Source organism: Apostichopus japonicus, chromosome 19 (genome assembly GCF_037975245.1).
Source record: "Apostichopus japonicus isolate 1M-3 chromosome 19, ASM3797524v1, whole genome shotgun sequence".
Taxonomy (NCBI): domain Eukaryota; kingdom Metazoa; phylum Echinodermata; class Holothuroidea; order Aspidochirotida; family Stichopodidae; genus Apostichopus; species Apostichopus japonicus.
Genome location: NC_092579.1, coordinates 24,033,940 through 24,054,882, shown reverse-complemented (window position 1 = coordinate 24,054,882; position 20,943 = coordinate 24,033,940). Strand labels below are relative to the sequence as shown.

General features: G+C 36.7%; 1 protein-coding gene across 1 annotated transcript; it reads right to left on the bottom strand.

Moving 5' to 3' along the window:
- On the bottom strand, window positions 1–20,889 carry LOC139960485 (lysosomal alpha-glucosidase-like). The gene is made up of 18 exons (XM_071958871.1): window positions 20,736–20,889; window positions 19,583–19,965; window positions 18,661–18,806; window positions 17,386–17,557; window positions 16,061–16,160; window positions 14,758–14,996; window positions 14,153–14,284; window positions 11,132–11,242; window positions 10,188–10,301; window positions 9,577–9,661; window positions 9,267–9,384; window positions 8,707–8,840; window positions 8,115–8,281; window positions 6,960–7,108; window positions 6,019–6,160; window positions 4,831–5,050; window positions 4,385–4,590; window positions 1–3,423 (listed from the first exon to the last, which is right to left on the bottom strand). The coding sequence occupies exons 2-18, from the start codon at window positions 19,946–19,948 to the stop codon at window positions 3,364–3,366; spliced, it is 2,661 nt and encodes an 886-aa protein (XP_071814972.1). The 5' UTR covers window positions 19,949–19,965; window positions 20,736–20,889; the 3' UTR covers window positions 1–3,363.
- Window positions 20,890–20,943: the final 54 nt, after the last annotated feature.

Here is a 20,943-nt window from a genome sequence, read left to right as displayed (position 1 = left end):
GTTTGTTTCGTATTCATAATTTTAATTTCATTCAAGTGTTTTTTACAGCAGTTATAATAAACACTGGAAGCAGGTCACATTTGGAGTAGAACAAATTTAAAGCAAACAAGAAAATTGAAAGAATATTTATATTGCATTGATCATATTTCAACTTGGCAAGGTTCAACATGGCAAGGTTTTAAACACTTACAGTAAATACTAGAGATTGCATAGAATTGTTGTTCAGAGCTTACAGCACCTACTAACTAGACCCAGTCTGAATATCGGAAGACACAACAGAAAAACTGCATTCACTCATAATAGAAAGGAAATGTCCTTACAAAGGGATACAAACAAAGTCTGAGAATTAAAATATAACACTGAGATACAAAGCACATTGACCCAACTCCCAGATTACAGCTTTTGCCCTTGCTGAGATACAGAATTTTATTCAGATACTTCATTGCACAATAATATGTGATGGCACCGATGGACCACACCTCAAACTGTTTTTCGTTGTTGTAAAGTTGAAATGATTATATAACCTTGAATAGTAATTCAGTTGTGTGACTGGGGGGTATTTTGTTGGTAATGTGTGATCAAGCAACTTCATCACAGCTGAACAGTGATTTCTATTGTGTAGGGGCTCTCATTTGCAAAGTGAAAAATAATGAAAAACAGACTGTTTGATGTGCTATATCCATGAGTAGCATCACAATTTATTGTTATGAAATGGAATAAAAGTTTGTTTTTTTTCACCAATGGAATGAGCTATCAAAATAAGAGTTGGACCAATGTGTTTCTTTTTACTTGCTCTGTGATGAACAATTTTAGCAATATTTATCCCTGTAAGTAGGCATGCATTTTAGTGTAGTGCTATGTTAAACTCCCATGGGTTTGTGGAAAGATTCCATCTAGTACTGATATATATATATAGTTTCTACCTACTACCCTACAACTAACCCTGTTGAACGAATTACCAGCGAGAACCAACAGTTTGGTTATATCAAATAACAAAATAATCTAGAAAATTAAATCCTCTCTTAAAGTAGTTGTCTTGGCAATAATGGTGCAGAAAAGTACGCAATAACTTTTTTTTCAGTGGAAAAACTTTTCTATACTACAAATATGGACAAAGCATAGAGTCATGAATAAAATAACCCCTAATGTACTTAACACACAAAGTTCTCAGATAAAAATAAAATATACATTTTGCATTTGCATGTATCCAGCAGGATATTGTTTTTTTCCCCAAATTTCATAAATAATTGGAAATGTCCCTTCACTGTTTCATCAATACAGTTCTAATTAATGGCCCTTTGTTTTGAGAAGGATCTGGGCCTTGTTGTTGCTATAGTGAAAAAGAATAAATTCATGAAAAATCAAAAACTGACTGGAGAATCATAAACAGTTTGAAAACATCACAGAAATTTAAGGCTATAACTCAGACTGGTGACCATATGATTAAGAATTATGGAAAGGTCGGCACTCTGTTACTATCTTGATATACTCTGGGCCATTCTGTTGTTACAGAGGACTTCATTATCAAATGTACAAAGTGCACTAGGTATGGTCACATTACAAACAGAAAAAAAATTAACAATTAATTTATTGAATTTTGTTTTGCAATTGATAAAATCCTTACTAAATAAGCAGTTAAATGCAGATAAATGAGAAAGATTACTTCTAGTTATACACTTAACAAGATTGGCATAAAAAGCTTTAGATATCCATCTTTGCATAAAATAATAATTGAATTACACCTTTTTTATGGAAGTGATTGAATCATGTTTAGTAAACATAAATCTCTTTGGGTAAGAAATCAAGGGAAGTACCGCATTTCTGCTGCATGGTACCGCATTTCTGCTGCATGGTACCGCATTTCTGCTGCATGGTACCCCATTTCTGCTGCATGGTACCCCATTTCTGCTGCATGGTACCCCATTTCTGCTGCATGGTACCCCATTTCTGCTGCATGGTACCCCATTTCTGCTGCATGGTTCCCCATTTCTGCTGCATGGTACCCCATTTCTGCTGCATGGTACCACATTTCTGCTGCATGGTACCACATTTCTGCTGCATAGTACCACATTTCTGCTGCATAGTACCACATTTCTGCTGCTGTTAAAAATTAATCACCAGGTAAGATCATTCTCTGGCCGGTAACACTATTAATGATAATGTAAATTTGTATTCAATATTGTGTACATTTCCAATGGAGTGATAGCTTCAAAGGTCAATGAATATGAGGCATTAACAAATATGGGTATGTAACTAGGAATTTGGTTAGCAAAGGATTGAGATTAAAGGTTAAGGTAGAGATATAGTCCACTTTATAAGAATACAGAAGTGGTCAATTCATTTAACATATAGTCAACAGTACAGGTTCATCTGTAGAAAGTGATCAGAAATTTTTGATTTCTAATGAAAGGGAATTGACTCTATTTATACTCAAATGGGTTACGACATTCAGAGTCAGAACAAGTCTTAAAATACAAAATGAATTTAAAAAGTTCCATATTTTTAATGATATGCAAAAATGGGACAAAAAGCACTAAACTACAGATGTGGGGTGAGTTAAATTAACTAGTTTAATCAGTTTTGGCTGAAACCATACTAATTAACCAACCTTTGCCTAGAACAATTCTGGTAAAAATGGAAAGTTTGGGAAGTTTCAAGCTAAACTAAACTGGTGCATAAAGCTGTTAACATGCCACCATTTGGTATGTAGCCCTCAACATGCCCTGTCTTCACAGTTCACACCCCTGTCCCATGATGCACCCCTTCCCACAATGCAGTCTCCCATTTTTAACCAAAAGAAATATGGTAACCCTAAAAAAAAACAAGCTATTTCAGACTAGGAATACATGTTTAGAGGCAATGGTCAATTTATCTGGCAATAATTAGAAATATGATATTTTAGTATTTAGTTTAAAGATCATTCAGCATCTGCTACAAATTGTAAAAATCTAAAACTAATTAGTCATCAAGAGTACTTTCCCTGGGGTTCTAATCTCTGACACAATTCTCTCCCAGAGGTTCTAATCCCTTACACATTACTTTAAGTTCTTATCCCTCACACATTACTTTCCCAGGGGTTCTAATCTCTAACACATTACTTGCCCAGGGATTCTAATCCCTTACACATTACTTTCAGAGGGGTTCTAATCTCTTACACATTACTTTTAGAGGGATTTTAATCCCTTACACATTACTTTCATAGGGGTTCTAATCCAAGGGGTTAAATCCAAAATAGTCAGATTAAATTGCAAAATTTTTCTACTAATATATGCAAATAGTATAAAATGATATCAATATTTTGGAATGATGAAAACATGAAATCTGCTGCATGGGTCAGGGTTGACAGCCTTGCAATGGGTTTCACTACCATTTTGCAACAATGGTGTCATTCATTGCTACAGCAAACCCAGAAGCATGGAGAGTCTGAACAAGAAAGAAAGAAGAAAAACATGCTCCTTAAAGATTTCTTACAAACAATTGATAAATACATACTGTGATACGACATTAACAAAACACTACATGAAAACTTATGCTTCCTTTGATGATGTCATGCAACACAGGATATATACTTTGTATCATTTGCTACTGTACAGTGTATGCTTTAGAAATGAGATGTAGAAATGAGATGTTTCCGCAGACTCCTCAACATATCCTACAGGGACCACATCTCAAATCAAGAAGTGAGGAATAGAATTGCCCAGGCTATCGGGCCCTACGATGACCTCCTCACCATTGTGAAGAAACGCAAATTGAGATGATATGGCCATGTCACAAGATCTACAGGACTGGCTAAGACGATACTGCAGGGCACGGTACCAGGGGGAAGAAGGAGAGGCAGACAGAGGAAAAGATGGGAGGACAACATCCCAGAGTGGACGGGCCTCAAACTGCCTGATGCCCTTCGAGAGGCCGAGAACAGGAACAAATGGAAAGAAATAGTTGGGAGGGCATCTGTGGCACCCCTACGGTCTACCAGACTCCGGGATAAGTGAGGTGAGGAGGAGTGTATGCTTTATGTATAGACTACCTTATATGATATTGTGTGAGAAGAAGGGAGTTCAATTGGACATGGGAATTGGCCTTGTGTAATTGTTGTGCTGGTTGTTGGGATTCAAGGGTGTGGCTGAGTGAAGTTACTGCAAACTGATGGAGACCTGAGAGATTGAGTGAAAGAGTTGGGACTGTGTGTGGATACAAGAAGTGATAGAGTAAAAGTTACTGGGCATTATCAATATTCTCTCATCTTATCTTTGGATTTCCACACTTCCCCAAGAAACTTTGCAGCTTTGTCAGGACTATACTAATACATCGATCCACTACTCGACACCACTCCAGGCATAATATCTAACTGATTATCTTGTTACACTAGCAGCCGACTACCTACCTCAAGAATCGTGTCGTATATGTACTCTACTTTGTTACCGTTGACGGTTACTCCCGTGGGGGAGTGCTCTACACCATAGATTGAAAACCTCTCAAGTGTCAGCTCAGATGATTGATTGTATTTATTATGGATGACCTTTGACATCAACATGTTGCCAGATGAAATTTCAAATTTCAAGGAGATAAATTCCCCTTTTTCTACAGTATCTGCAAGAAACAAATGTCAAATAATTATACGTATTAGAAAGAGTTACACAGTGTCCTATATATTATCGATTCTTGGACTCTGGCTTATTTTAATAACCATTTATAGTGAGAGGTCATCAGGATTTGCCATTTCCTAAAAGTATACCACTTGGACTGGAAAGAATGCCCCTTATAAAGATTGTTCTGTTCAAGTCATATGTAGTATATTCACAAGTTACCATGGTGATGAATTTGACTTACCCAGACTATCACCATCATCCCAGTACAGAGAACCTTCTGCCGATCCTGTCTTAGGATTTATTGCACAGCGCAGTTCAAATCCGTTCTTTCTACTAGCGTATGTCGTTGTGTTTGGTTCTTGAAGTGGTAGTATACTGCCCTCTCTGATGTGAAGATTTAGTTTTTGAATTGGGGCATCAAGGGTGACCATTCTTGTCTCATCCATTGATAAAGCCGACCCCTAGAATTATAAACACAAAACAAACTTACTTTCTCTTTGCTTCTGTTGACCGAAAAACTAAAATTATGAGAATGAATCGACGTATAAGCACAGCAACATTAATAAGAATGCCACTCATCAGTAAATGGTTAGTAAAGTTTATGGTTTGCAGAACATAAATGTAAAGAAATCCACCCTAAAAAGAGGTGGATATTAAAACTATTGGTTGCAAACACTTATTCACAAGGTTGAGAAAGCATCTTAATTGAAAATGAAAACTTCTGCAGATTTGAAAGAATACTATAGAGGTAACAAAGAAGAAAAATAGAGAGAAATAACAGAGAGAATATAAAGCAAGACAAACAAATTATCATGCATCTACGACATTACAACTGTCATTAAGAAACAAGGGGTACCTGCCCCCCCCCCTCCAATCTTCCCTCTCTGTCTATGCCACTGAGTAGTTTGACAGGGAAGTTACTAATAGAGAAAAGTGGCTATTGCTGTGGGGAAGTCATAAATGCTGTGGATATAATTATAATAAAGTTGCCTCCAAATCTTGAGAAGTTAGTTGATAAACAATTGAACTTTAATTTTCAGAGAGGATGATTCTCATAAAAACAGCTCTTCACAGAAAAATTGCAGCGCTTCCGTTCCTCCGATGGGAGGAGGAACAGAAATATGTAAGAACTGGATTTCTCTGCAACAATAATATGTCCAGTCAAGATGTTTATTAGTGGAGTTTGCAACCACAGCTGCTCCTGTGTACAGAATGACAACCCCAAAAAACATGTTACAGGTTGGCCCAAGTCAGTCTAGATGTCTTCAAGATACAAGTTTGGTGTGCAATATTTCAGCAGGTTGAAGATTTTTAAGTTTGCAAGCTCCCTGTAACAGTGGGTCCTACTTGTATACCACAGGCTGAATATGCACAGCATGTTATGAGAAGTGCACACAAGGTTACTGATTTTGATGAAATTCCTACTTACATTGTAAAAATCATACCAAACACCAGTAGGAAACAAAGCATCGAGGGTCTGAGCACCTGGATCCATCACAGGGCTTATCAGAAGAGAGGAACCCCATAGAAACTGACGGTCCACTGGATAGGTGGCTGGGTCATCAGGGAACCTGGGGGGGGGGGAGAAAAGGAGAAAAGCATAAACTCTGTAGGTCCAGCACACCAGATTTACATTCCAGCTAACTCATAGCAAAATACATCATTTTACTGATAACCCGAGACAATGAATCCTTCAGTATCTTAAACGAAGATAAGTATACACGTAAACCAGTGCTACCTACGGCACTTCTAACGATTTCACAGTATGACCGGAAAATTACCAACAGAATGAAAAGTATACAAAATGTCACATATTCTCTGATAATCTAGACACTGCCAATGTTTCTCCAATAAATCGCAAGGCTGCTTTACCACTAGAAAAGGACAATATTAGATTACGTCTTACGTCGTGATGAGAACTTTTACTCAAAGTTTTACTAAACTATTACATATCCGGTGCAAGTGGAAGCTATTATTTCACTTCGTACATTTGGTGAATCAAATTGATCTTCTCAGACAGTATGCCTTTTCAGATCAGAATACCATGAGTTTGGTGATTCTTCTTTATGGACTCCCCGCCTGTCCTCAAGAGTTTCATCTACTTTGAGTGGAACCCTATTTTACCGACTGGAATCTTCTATTCCTAGTTTTCCATATTCCAAATACAACTATTATTTGCACATTGGACATTGGAGTTTCTCACTTGATTTCATGTTTTTATTGGAGAATACAAATAAAGTCAAATCGATGTCACAAATGTTCATAAGGAATGAAAAGACACGTAATTAGATCACATGGAGTTAATAAACATCACTACAAACATTGGACTAGCCAGACTATGTGAATATAAATCCATAACGCTTTTATTACTCAAAGAAGAGTGGTCTAGCGACAGTGCTCCCATTTTGATGTGCTGCCACAAATAAGGTGTAGAGGTATGGGAGGAGCAGGTATCTTGTCATCAAAGCGTCCCTGATGATGCCCTGAGAGGAATTACTCCATGCAGCAGGGTCCTGATCCTGTTTGAATATCAGGAAAAGGAGATGTTAAAAAAAAAGGGGTTACTGCACATGGTACCTACTTTCACAAACATTCAGGGGGGTAGGAGCCTGGGGGGCACATGCCCCCCCCACACTTTTTTCCAAAATAGCAAATGTGCCCTACTGGCAAATAAACTGCCCCTTTGATGAAAAACTGTCTTTTGGATATCTTAAGCCTTTGTTAATTTAATTTAATATTTTATTTTAATTATTCACGTGCACCATAATAGTATTGATAGCATACTAACACATCATATATATTTAAGTGATATGGCCGGTGTGCATAGGTTTATAGATAACGAGTGGTGGTTGTGGAATGAGAAAGTGGCCTTCTGATGTTGTGCCCCCCCCCCAACTTTTTGAAAGCTTCCTACCTCCCTGCAAACATTAATAGGCAATCACTACATATCAGCATATCTCACAGTCTGGTCACAAGTATGACAGGTTATTTAACTTGAAAATATAAACTTTGTATTGATTTAATACATTCATGTTATTGCAACAACAGCACTGACTTTGTTATAATCTTCATTCCTTCCATTTAAAGTCCGTTGATGCAAGCTCTTTAATACCAGAAACAAACAATACAGACAGGAAACACATGAAAGTTTGTTTAATTTTGTTACGATGCAATATCACTACTGGTGCAAAAAGGACTTATGTTAATCCCGAAGTAAGTTAACTGTGCACAAGATGCAATACCCATATCACACAGTAATCATATGATAACATATTCATATCACACCCATGAAGGGTCACCCATCTCCCATCCCCCCACCCTCCCATCACCACCCTTCCCTCTCACTTCCTGACACCAACATTAAACATTGTGTTTTACACTTTCTCCAGATACATTTATGTACAACATACTATGATGATCCTGGTGAAAACATCACTTCCCTTCTCAGCTCCAATGCAGTTGATACTATTCGCCTGTCATTATTATCGACGAACGCCCTCCGATATATCAATAAATACAACTTACCATACACTTCACAGGTCCACAACTGAGAGAATTATGATTCCTGGAAAATGGATAGAAAGCTCCGAGTTGATGCCACCTCACACAGAGCTCCTCGTAAGTGTTTCTCTGGAAACCACAGATGTCCGCACCGACCAAGGGAATGCCAAACATGTTAAAGTTTAAAATTCCTGTCAAAGAAAACACACTGTGTTGAACAGTTACTGGCATTTGGATCAGCCCTAGTGGTTCTGCAGGTTTTGCAAAGTTTATATTATAATTCATTTCAACAGAACACGATAGCTATGCCATTCTATAATCCAACAGGAAGGCAAACAATGAAAGAAAGCAGTTTCCCCAAGAGAGATATCTTCATTGAAATTAAAGATATATATGTATGTATGTGTGTGTGTATGTGTGTATGTATGTATGTATGTATGTATTTTAGATCCTCCTGCAAGCAGGAACTCGCGAAGAAGCCATAATTGGCTTATCAAAGCCGCAAGCTGACTGAAGCCAGTCTCTTACATTCATATTTTTTAATTAATTATTTTTTAATTAATCAATTAATTAAACACAAATGGAGCAAACAATAAACTCTCAATAAGCTTCATACCTGTGATGGAGAAGTGCATATCAGCCCACGTGGCCCAGTTATCGCCTAACCAATGCCCACCATATTTGCCAGACGATACATAAGTCGATCGAGAGATAATGAATGGCCTCTTTTTGCGTAGATCTTTGAGTATTCTGGCAAAAAAGTCAGAAAATAAACAGGGTTTATATTTACCATCAATAGCTTATCAATTCCTAAAGTGTACCATCTGACAAATGTGTTCCACAACATATTTCTCAGTATCTGACAATAAACCAAATTTAAACTACTCTATCAAAACATCACAAAGTTGTTTACATTGCAATTGCAGTCGCCCTTGGTAGACTATGATGATAAACATACTAGATCATACCTCTTACTGCACATTAATCTTGTTCATTGGATAAACATGAAAGTAAGTTTATATTTGTTCAGGCCAAAAAAATAAAAGAGTTACTTAAATTGCAAATACTTAGATTACACAAACTGAGTACCACAATTACCATGACAACTTAGAATACCTGACAATCCAATACCAACCTAGTAGAATAACATTTCTTTATATGAAGCATTTTACTCACATGTTTGTGGTGTTAACCTCAGAGAGCCCATACAGACTATGCAGGTTATAGTGCAGGCCACTATGCTGTTTCGCAGAGGTACATAAGGTCATTGTTCTCAAATGATCACCCATCACATCTATAGGATAAAAAACAAATTTAAGAACTCAATATTTTACTCCCAAAACATCTTTACATGACTTTAGATATACAGTAAACCCCCTTAATAAGAAACCACCCTCAGATACTGTCCTTGTAACTGATTTATTTTCTCTGTTGTTTTATGCGAGAATGCTTGAGTAAGAAAATCCATGTATTTGAACAAACTTACACGGAGTAAACGGTGGGTTTTCTAAAGAATTGTAAGGACAACCGCTGGTTGACCCACTAATAAAAGTGAACGGTTCATTCATGTCCTGGAAAAAAGAAGATAACATTGTAAGTATAAGTCTACAGTACAGAAGTACCTTTCGCGTTATATAATTTTTGGTAAAACTTCAAAAGTAATGAAAATTTCTCAATCAGGCACTAAGTGGCCAGTTTGAAGATTGGAATTCTGAATATGTAAAAGGTATGAAAATGGTTTAAATTCCTGCTATTCAAAAAGGGGATATTTACCATTTTTAGAGTAGCCAATATTTTGGAAGAAAAACAAAATTATATATGTGGAAAATAAAGGTGGACAAAATCTTGAACATAAATGATTTCAAACGATACAAAACTATAACACCATTTTTGCATCTAAACACTCTTAATCTTATAAAAACTTCTAAAAGAGGGGAGAGGGATCCTCTTCATTGTAGAAGGGAGGGTCACCAAGAGGATGAAGGTACAAATTGGTGTCACCAAGCAAACAAAATTTGAATACCAAGGGTATTTATTATATGTCAGATAATAATTATCTTCAGACTGGGATTTCAGCTCTAAAAGAAGTTGACTTACCAACCATATCCCATCAAACTGTATCTTCTTGTAAAATTCTTTAATATTATTTGACCACCAGGTCTGTGTTTCTGGTTTAAAGAAATCCGGAAAAGCAGTCTTTCCAGGCCACACCTGAAAGAGGAGAATTGAAAGAGTAGATTAAAGAGCTGCACAAATAAAATGCTGTTAGGTTCACCCTCTCATTCATTCTTTTTTTTTACTTCAGTCATATGGATTCCTTGCAGAACTCCGCACAAAACACCTCTTTACGCAGCAAATATGGCTACAAAATAAGCACATTTCACGCTAACACTTTCATAACTTTCTAAGTATAGCACTCAGAAAACTCTTTCTTATGTCATTTTGAAGAATACTGTGTCCTCTTAACAATAATGTATCGTTATTTATTATGTGTGTGAACTAAACTCCGTACTTTTTTGTCTGAAAAAGTAAAAACCACTTCTGAAAGCAGTGAACGTCTTCAAAAAGTCCCTATCTCTCAAGGCTTACATTGTGCTTGCTGGGAGTGTGATTGCGTAACCAATTTCTTTCCTATGCCAAAGAAAAGTTTTTTGACTCCTCTCTCTAGTGATATAAAATTTGACTTGATTGGTCAATATTAAGGCTCGTACTTTTCACCAGCAAATCATAAGCATCATAAGAAATTTGGTGAAGTCCTCCTTTACGAGGCTAATCTGAACACACAACAGTGTGCAGTACTGTCACAGCAATTTCGGAGAGTGAAAACCGCAAGCTTCCTGTCCGAATACAACAGCATTTAATTCCCCGACAACGGGCCGTTAATAGAGCAAAAGTTTCCATATGTAAGACTTCTCAGAGAGACACTGATAGTATTTTGCTTCTCCTTTTACTGTGTTTACTTGCCTCATGTAAATGATTATGGAGAATGTCTCGTTCTTGAATAACGGTCTACCCTCAAACCATGCTGTAATAGTACAAACCTGACCGATGAGAATGGAACCGTCATCTTTCTTTATGAACACATCCTGTTTCAAGCCGGTGTCATAAGGAGGGTATGAACCAGCTGGCTGCTCAGAACTGATGGCTGGATCCTACAAGAAAAGAATACATCCTTCATTAAGACATCTTATTATCTATATCTATCTATACTTAAACATCTGGGAATGATTGTAGAATGTCAGATTACTTTTAGCTAGTTTTAGCATGCAAACACCAAAGAAGCAACAAGGATGGCCATAGAGGCCCAAGATTTGTATTGACCCCAAAATTTTGAATGATGAAAAATGGCTAGAAGCTTTCACTTTCCTAGAGCTCAAAAATTGCTAGAAACTTTCACTAACCTTGCGGTGCTGATACTCAAAATTATGGACAACCATTATTAAAACAAATATTGGTGTGATTAACTGCTTTTACAGTGACATTCAAATGCTTGTTAACATTTTTGAGGATGAGTGTCCAAACTATTAGAATTTTTAGAGGAGGGGAGGGGAGAGGAGGGGGGCATACTGATGACCTTTATTCAAGGAAGAACAAGAAGAAGTATTCATATAGAACCAAAAGTGATCAAAGTTGTTTGTGAGAAGTTGTTTGTAATGGTCTGTATCAAAATCAAGTTTGCACCGAAATGTCATCCCTCAATAAAACATTTTTTTTTCAGTTAAAACATGATGCACTCATGTTGTAATTCTCTCAAGCATATGTGCATTACGATATACATGGTGAGCATGCTGTGCGAAAAATAAATTCAAAGCAGGAAAGAACGCTATCATGCCTTACTGAACAGACACCACCTTGAAGGGGTGAAATACTATCAGCTGATTCAATAGAAAATGTACAAAACTGTAACTGTTAAAAAAATATTAACTGTATAACTCCAAAAAAGCCCATTCAGGCTTTTGTCCTGTAGAGACCTGACATTGAAACTTCATCAAACGTGCTTGGGTTGCAGAATGGTGTTATATTTTGCAAATTTGAAATTTAATTATTTGTGTTCAAGATTCTCCCACTTTTTTCAAAAAATATCCGCAATTTCTCCTTTCTTCAGTGAGTTTGGTCACTACCCAATCTTTGAATAACAGGTAGTAGAGGAGCATTTTGTTAACGGTCTTTTTTATCACTGTTTTTATAAAATTTGAGAATCATTCCTCGAGAGAAACTGTTAACTCAGTAACCTGCACATTATTGTATCAAATTTATCAGGAACTAAGTATGACTACAGCTACAGTATGCTAGATGCAATTCATTGTATATTCACTGTATACCTGATGGAGTAATGACTATATTAACAAAGCAGAAGTGATTTTTGTCAAACACATATATACAAAAAAAATAAACACAAAACAGATTGGATGAAACAGAACTTACTATTACCATGGTAACTAGCGAGTGTTTACTTGAAGAGAATCAATTAACCATGGCCATTGTTTGAGATTGACAAAGGAATTAACAATTAAATGGCAGAAGAATAGAGGTTTGGAGATCGATCCTAGGAGAATATACACCAGTATGAAGATTTCACCCCCAAAAAATAGAAATAATTCTTAAGCCATTGTGCAAGTACAATACAGAGTTCCACAATAAAGCTCTGATATGCAGTTAGTTACCTTGGTAACCCAGATACTGAAGATACAGTGAACAAGAGGCATGATGGGATATGTAAGCTCTTATATGAAATGGTTGAAGGAAGCTTTTGCTGGGAACCATTTGAGTGAAATGTCAGAGTCCAAGCATATTCTACAGGGAAATGGAAATAAGTACAGACATGTTATTGATTAAAGCGAAAACCCATGAGATTCCTATATGCAACCATAATCAGAGCATGCATATAAAGTTAACAAAGATTTCAGTGTATTTCAGACATTTAGAGAAACTGTGAGTAGATCTGATTTACTGTGAAGCAAAACTCAAAGATTCTAGGAAGCATAGTTTCAGCTGGGTGATTGATGTAGCAAGTAAACACAACTGTCATCTTCTTTCATCCAAGCAAATGGATGATGTTATTAAAGAGAATTTGCATATTGCGTTCACAGCTTTTGATAATAACTTTGTCTTTCATCACATTGTTGCTCTAGCAAGACAGTTTGATCAATGCTACTCACTGAATACATCAAATGATGTATGTTTTTGCTTAACCAGACAGTCCCATGAATTAACAAAATTCTACCATTCAAACTTTAAACAGTGCTAGCTGCACAAATTATGAACACAAAATTTTTCGTTAGTATTATGCGATAGTGTCACAAATGATCTTTAATATGGACTACAAAAGTTATAACAATATTATCATCAAGGATACAAAAGCGACTTTCACCTTTGGTTGCTAGGCATGAACTTTCCAAAAGTCTGCTACTTATTAACACAAACATCCACATTTAGCAAATGCCTTCAAGATTACAATCCTACTTGACTGATAAATTATTCAATCTGGTGAAAAGTAAAATAAGGTGATATAAGTTGATCAATGAAAAGCCAACCAGTTGGTTACCATGGATACTGCATTGGGTCAAGATATCATGCTGAATGTTAGGTACGAAGAAGAAAAAAAAATCCTACAACCATGAATAAGCAGAGAATGCATACCAATTACTGCAGTGAATAATTTAGTGTTAAATATTTTAGGTAGCAGTTTTAAAGTCTCTGAATTTTTGTCGCATACAAAATATTACAGTTCCTTTGTAAACAAAACACTGCAATATGTCTTTTGAATTGTACAACAATTTGACCATTATGCATAGCAATTTGCAATGCGATAGCAGATAAATTTTCCCTGTACTGTAACATATCGCATTGAAACTATATGCTGTGCATTATTTCTCTTAAAGACCACATCTCAAACTTTCAATATCAGTTGACAGCAGCTATGAATGACAATATTCAATGTGACTTAAGCCACATAGATTCTTTGCTGAGACTGTAAATTTTAGTTCAGGCATAAATAACTAATAAAACTGTCATTATTTTAGAGCCTGTTTCTAAGTGATTCTATTCATTACTTTGCTTACAATCATCGCAATGTAGTGTTGGTGATGCTCGTGGACATCCTCGACTACATCTGGTAGATTGGCGAACCTCGCTGGGTCGACTGTGAAATCTAGATGCGAATCCATGTAATCGATGTCGTTCCACTGTACATCCTGTAACCATTAAATCGAAAGACAGACAGAAATGAGTAATTCACTCCCAATAGAGATGCATCTGTACTAATGACACACCACTTTGCATTGTGTAGTGTATGGCAGAACTTAAAACAGCCTAAATAGCTCTATTGACTCTTAAAATTATGACTTTGCAACATTTCCTTCAGTTCACAGGAGTTTCCAAATTAGATCAAACATTGTACTTCAAGGGCAATAAAAACTTGTCACTGTTTTCAGGAAAAAACAGTACATGAACACTTTCAGAGCTATTCTGAACCTGCATGAATGTTATGACCCCTGTTGCTAGGGAATATTTATGCCGCCTATTTTCTTTTTTCTAATGAAGTGTAATTAAGTGATTTTTAGAGAAAGGATCACAGCATACCAGTTTGGCAGTGAAAAAGCAAACTCTTTGTATGTATTGAAACCAATATTTCTGTAAATGGTACATTTTATTTAAAGAAGCAAACCTGAGGCATCCCAGCTACTCTCATCCTGTCCAAGATCTCTCGGGTTCGATTAGCTGACTGGTAACCCCAGCGACAGAGATGAAATCCAAGACCCCAGTAGGGAGGTAAGAAAGGATGACCTATGACATCTAGATACTGCTGAACAACATCAGAAGGGGTCGGGCCAAGAAAGATGTAAATGTCAAGTATCCCACCGATAGTTCTGAAAGTGATGGCTGGGCTAGGCTGGATGACAGCATCTATCATATATAGAGGAGAATTAATTATCACTAATTTCATATCAAAGAAGCTTGGTTAGAGCATGGGATAATTAGTTTGGGGCTTGTTTCTTGTGTTGACTCATCTGACACTTCCTGCAGCCCTATGAGGCTGTTTTATGACCTACACGAGGCTGTTCCATGACATATATGAGGCTATTCCATGACATGCATGAGGTTGTTCCATGACCCACATAAGCTGTTCCATGACCTACATGAGGCTGTTCCATGACCTACATGAGGCTGTTCCATGACCTACATGAGGCTGTTCCATGACCTATGAGGCTGTTCCATGACCCACATGAGGCTGTTCCATGAACTATGAGGCTGTTCTATGACCTATGAGGCTGTTCTAAGACCTATATGAGGTTGTTTCATGACCCACATGAGGCTGTTCCATAACTTAAATGAGCTGTTCTATGACCTATATGAGGCTGTTCCATGACCTACATGAGGCTGTTCCATGACCTACATGAGGCTGTTCCATGACCTATGAGGCTGTTCCATGACCTATGAGACTGTTCTAAAACCCACATGAGACTGTTCTACGACCCACATGAGGCTGTTTCATGACCCACTTGAGGCTGTTCCATGACTTGGTCCACGACAAAGCACATTTAGCAAATACATGTAACAGTTTGTAATACTAAAGCCTATTGGAACTGCTTCTGATTGTGAGAAGTGCAGGATGGTCACAACTTAAAGATTGATATGACTGCAATATAAATATGTCAACAATTATGCAAGCACCACAGGTGTTTTAAGAAATATGAAAGTATGCAGAAAGTTGCCTCTAACCTTAATGTGCAAAACTTGCTTTCTTTCTGCAATAATTTTGGGCAAAAGGAAATTATGTAATCTCCAATCCTGTTCAGTAGATCAGGCCTACATTAAATCAGACAGTAACTTGACCAAACTTTATGTCTGATAAAAGCAAATATACTCTCTTGTTTTGTACAAGAAAATGGTTGATCTGAGTGCTTACTGGCTACCACAGCAAGGCATCTTTATAGCAAATATATTTAATAGTCATACTTTTCACTTACCCATGGCATTACTGTTCAAAACAAAAACTCCGTAGGCAGTTCCATGATCTGGCTCCATAACTAGAAAGAATGGATGGTAACCATACTGATTAATACCTTCCTGATGAGAAAAATAAAAGACAAAAGGTGGCATAAAACTAATGGTAACACTGAAAAGGACACAACAACAATGAATTAACATATTATCTATTAAGCCCCCCTCCTACATGGACACCTTAACTCATAATATACATATATACATACATATATATACAATATTATCTACACATAGCAGGTGAATAGGTTAAAACAGTATAGTGCTACCTATGAAATATTAACCCTGCATCTTGCATTTTACTATTTAAATTACACCCATCAATTTTCTAACAAAAAAAGGATGAATAAGCTGTTAATTGAATTAGATACCAATTCCTAACAATAATAACTTCTATCCCAATTCTTACAATGCAAAATGTATGTTACGCTACATATGTCTACTGTGAAAGCATTGTAGGCATTTTAGCAATTATTAAATGTGGATTAATACTTCTTTAAGTGTTAATTTACATAAAATTTAGCAGAAGACATTTCATCATGAGAACCCAATTTAAGATATTTGGCAGTTAATAAAACGCAAACAAACTTGGCAGAAAAGGATGATAACAGAATATATGAAAGTATTGGAATAAAAATAAGTTACAAGTATAGTCATTCACCTGTCCGTAAAATAAATCACCAAAGGTCTCTTATCCAAACTGGACAGAGCTATTTCTGCTGATGTTTTAAGGAAGGGTACAACAGCAATTCCACGCACTCTATATCCTTGGGGTTTGTATTGTTGGGAAATTTGATGTCTGATTTGTATACATCAATGTCTGCTCCTGATATTATTTGCCAAAGAAGCCTAAAACAATACCTTGAAATCTGAACTTCAGGACCACAAATCAAATCCATCACAATTTAAAACAAATGATATAAATGCCAAGTATATTTTATTACTCTGTCAGAGAAATGAGAAATAAACGAAAACAAAACAGAAAGCTTTTCAAAATTTTGCACCAAGAAGAAAAAGGAAAAGCAGATGCAAGTTTACGATTGTTATTTTTGAAAATGTCTGAGAACTTTGAGGGAGAGAATGAGAGAGGTATGACAGAGAGAAAATGTTTATACATTGCTATGGAAGATATCACATTGCAACAGCAATACTTTCTACCTAATCTTAGACAATCTTGATATCAGACACAAGCTCTAGTAGTTCCTTGTCACATGTGAACTTTTTTCCTTGGGGACCCTCACCAAGGCCATCCACCCCCCCCCACCTTTACCAACCCTTATCATGTATTTACCTGTTGTGAAAACCCATTATTCCAAAAAGTGTATCTGCTCCAGTTTGAAGATCTTAGAAACCTGCCTCTGTGCTCTCCAAGACCATAAATGAATTTTGAAACCAGAGAGGTTGAAATTTGTAGAAACTGGTCATGGTAGAGGAATCCACCAGGGTTCACACTAGTATTAAATCTGTTGGGGAGAGTGGAAAAGGGAGGAAAATTGCAATTATTTATACATTTTCTAAGATCTTTCAAAATTACTGTTTTAAATCCTGGTTTTAAAGTATCACTCCTGTATGAGGAGCAATATGAAGCGCGAACGCATCTACGAATCTTTTCCTTAACCCTCTGATATAATTAATGAATCAGAGTTATTATTTCTTGTATTTTCCTTTCTTTTGTTTTGTTGTATTGTGCTTGTTGTTATGTTCATGTGATTTATAACAAAACATGTTTACCTGTCAAAGATTACTTGTTCAAAAGAGAATAAAACATAATCGAATATTAAATGTATCATGTGTCATGAATTCATCGGAGGCTCAAGAAACCTCTGCAAATGTTTGTCATTTCAGGACTTTTTGATTTTGTCTGATTTGGTTTTGTCTTTGATTGTATAATAAAAGTGTGAATGATAAATTACTTCTTCGTCCACTAGAAGAGTTGTTTATATGTTATTCATACTAATTAGTGGAAGTGTCAAATGTCTATTCAGTTTGATTATGTTTTTCCATAGTTAATTGTGAGCCCCGTTTATATCTGGGGAATGCACAAAGGATCTGAGACCAGCTGGCTAGCTACTTGCGTACTCAGGATCAGACCCACACTCAGGATCAGACCCACACTCAGGATCAGACCCACAATCGTGGTCTTCATTTTCAGGGAGGATCCTGACCCCGCAAGGTGATCAGGCCACCAGAAATATTGACCAGTGTCAGTCTAAAGGCAGGTGCACTATAGTACTATAACTAGCTCATAAACCATCATTAAATGGCAGTTGGGTGAGAACTTGTTTCATTCACTACCCGTTTTCAAATGTGGACGAGTCTATTGTCAGCTTTATGACCTCTCCAAGGGAAACCAAGAACCTGATCCACCTTCTCAAATTTATGTGAACTTATTGAGATCATTTCCAAATATTGTTCTGTGCTGACCTCCCATGGCCCTATAGGGCTTCCACTATAAATGAAAAAAGGTGATTCTTAATCACCTTCTCTATGAGAAATAATGCAATTAATATCCATGAGCTCAGTTGGAATAAAAATTAAATATCCAATACAGACCATTAACACCTACAATGTAGTTTGGGTGTTTTTACGGATCACAGAGAAACCGAAACCAGACGATGAGAAAGACACCTTGTAGTCCGTTTCGTTTACTTTCGATGCTACATTCGGTGTTTCGATAGGAACTTCATAACGCTCATTATCTGCATCCAGTATCTATGAAGATATTAAAGGAAAATAATTTTCTTAATGGAAAAGAGTTTATTCAACAATCTCACTAACTCACTAGTAAGATTGGCAATGTCAAAACCGATTCAAAGACAATTTCAATTGATCACACTATGATAACATTCAATAATTTCACTCAAAGATGGCACATTTGTATATCTAAAAAGATCTTCTGCTAGAGTACTAGTGTTTAATTATGACATACAGTACTTTAAGCAATCTTTCAGAAATGCAGATTTATGAATACCAACAAATTTTGTAAGTAGATGAATTGAATTTTTAAGCTAACTATATTTTCAAATTGTAGCAAAAATATGCTTCTTGAAAAGAATATTAGACAGCTTAGTATTTTCCATGTAAATTTGAGTTCTCTGAAAACTTGCTATGAGGTATTGACATTTGCTAGATCACTTCAACTACAATTTCTCTACACTAATTCTCAGAACTACTGCGATGTGGGGGCTTAATTATACTTCCAGCTTACAGCTTAATTGTTGAGTCAAGTGGTTCATCTATTCCTTCTTACACACCTCCAGTTGACCCCCCCCCCCCCCTCTCTACTAATATCCTTCCTTTGCTTAAATTCTACATCTTTGCACTCTTTAATTAGCGTCTGTACAGTAGCTATGGATTCATTAAGAAAAGTTGCCCAGTAATATTCCACATTTCCTCAACATCTTTGTTGTTAATTGCTACAACTATTCAATAACAATTTCAAAAATTTGGCAAAATTCACTTTCTTTATAAATAATTAGCATGTTTACCTTAAAGTGTAGTCTCCTGCTAGTTTCAAAATAAAGATCCATCTTGAGAGTTTTTACTATGTTAGGATAGTAACCAGATGAAACCCTAGTTATATTTGCTGTTAGACCATACTTGGTTTCTTTCACTCCTTCAGTTTGATAACCTTCATAATTCAAAGGGTAAAAACATCTTGGAGCTCCCTCTATTCTTGGACCCTTGGATGGAATCCAGCAGCATCCTCGAGATTCGCAAACTTTCTGAGACGCTGAAACTTCTGGATTGCAATCAAATCGTTGATCTTCTGGTATGGAACACTGCTTGCAGAGTGTCCCAGACGTAAGGGTTGCAATCAAAATAACCCACCGTACCAAGCATGGGATCATCATCCTAGCTGTTTAAACTTCTGAAAGCGGAAAACAACAAGGGAGCCTGCAATATATGCTAAAGTTTGTGAAAGACTTTGGGAAATCTGTGCTGTGAAAGCACAGTTTCCATCCCAAAATGGAGGCAATGCTTACATGGAAAATGGGGCATAGGTAAGCAGCAGTGGAACAGTGTCTTTAAGCGTGGTTTGTACCCACAACCAAAGTAGCTCATCTACAACATCATGCAGTTATGATAATGTATACATAAAAGTCCATGTCATCTGTACCAAAAAGTAAACAATGAGGGCAGGAGATGTTACAAGTGTAGAAGGAACTGAAATGTTCACGGAATGATAAATTAGTTCAGTAGCTTTGAGGAACTATGGTCCTACACCAAAAACATATCTGAGGAAAGTTTCTTTGTGAATGAAGACTATCCCAATTCTTTTGTTATAGAAAGTTGTTAGCAATTGTAAGAATAGTAGGCTTAGTAAGTCATGAGGGTGTTCTGTTATACACTGCATGGTGGGGGCACATGGTCTGTCTTGAAGCCCTAATCTTAACATAGCCCAGCTATATGCCCTAGTATAGTCATGTTAACTATTTCTAATAAAAGGCTTGTCACGTTCTGCTATCTGTAGTTATTAGGCGCCTAGGCTTGTGTGTGATGGACTTAGCCGGGCCCTATGCTTGTCCTACGTTAGAAATTTATATTGACCATTCCTTCTTAGGCTACTTCATTACAATTATAAAAGTCCGGTAGTCTTGAAAAGTAAAAAGTTCCCCTTTTTAAACGACCATCTATTACCTGTCTGATGAAGTTGCGAAACAGCGAGGTACAATATATATTTATGTAACAACCAGGTTTGACTTTGAGTACGATGTCTGATAGGCTTTGTAATTGTATACATGTGTATACCCATCCATAGAGCGATAACGTACGAGGATAGCTTATACCTCTTAATTCACTCCGCCGCAGTAGTCGCACAAGGCCATAATGCTGTCTACCCAATCCG

Bases quoted from the DNA above. Each gene is read 5' to 3' on its own strand.
- LOC139960485 (XM_071958871.1), bottom strand. From the start codon at position 19,948: ATGATGATCCCATGCTTGGTACGGTGGGTTATTTTGATTGCAACCCTT. The intron at 18,807-19,582 runs GTAAACATGCTA...ATATCTTCATAG, and splicing joins GCAGGAGACTACACTTTAAG to ATACTGGATGCAGATAATGA. The intron at 6,161-6,959 runs GTAATAAAAGCG...CCCCCCCCCCAG, and splicing joins GCTAGACCACTCTTCTTTGA to GTTCCCTGATGACCCAGCCA.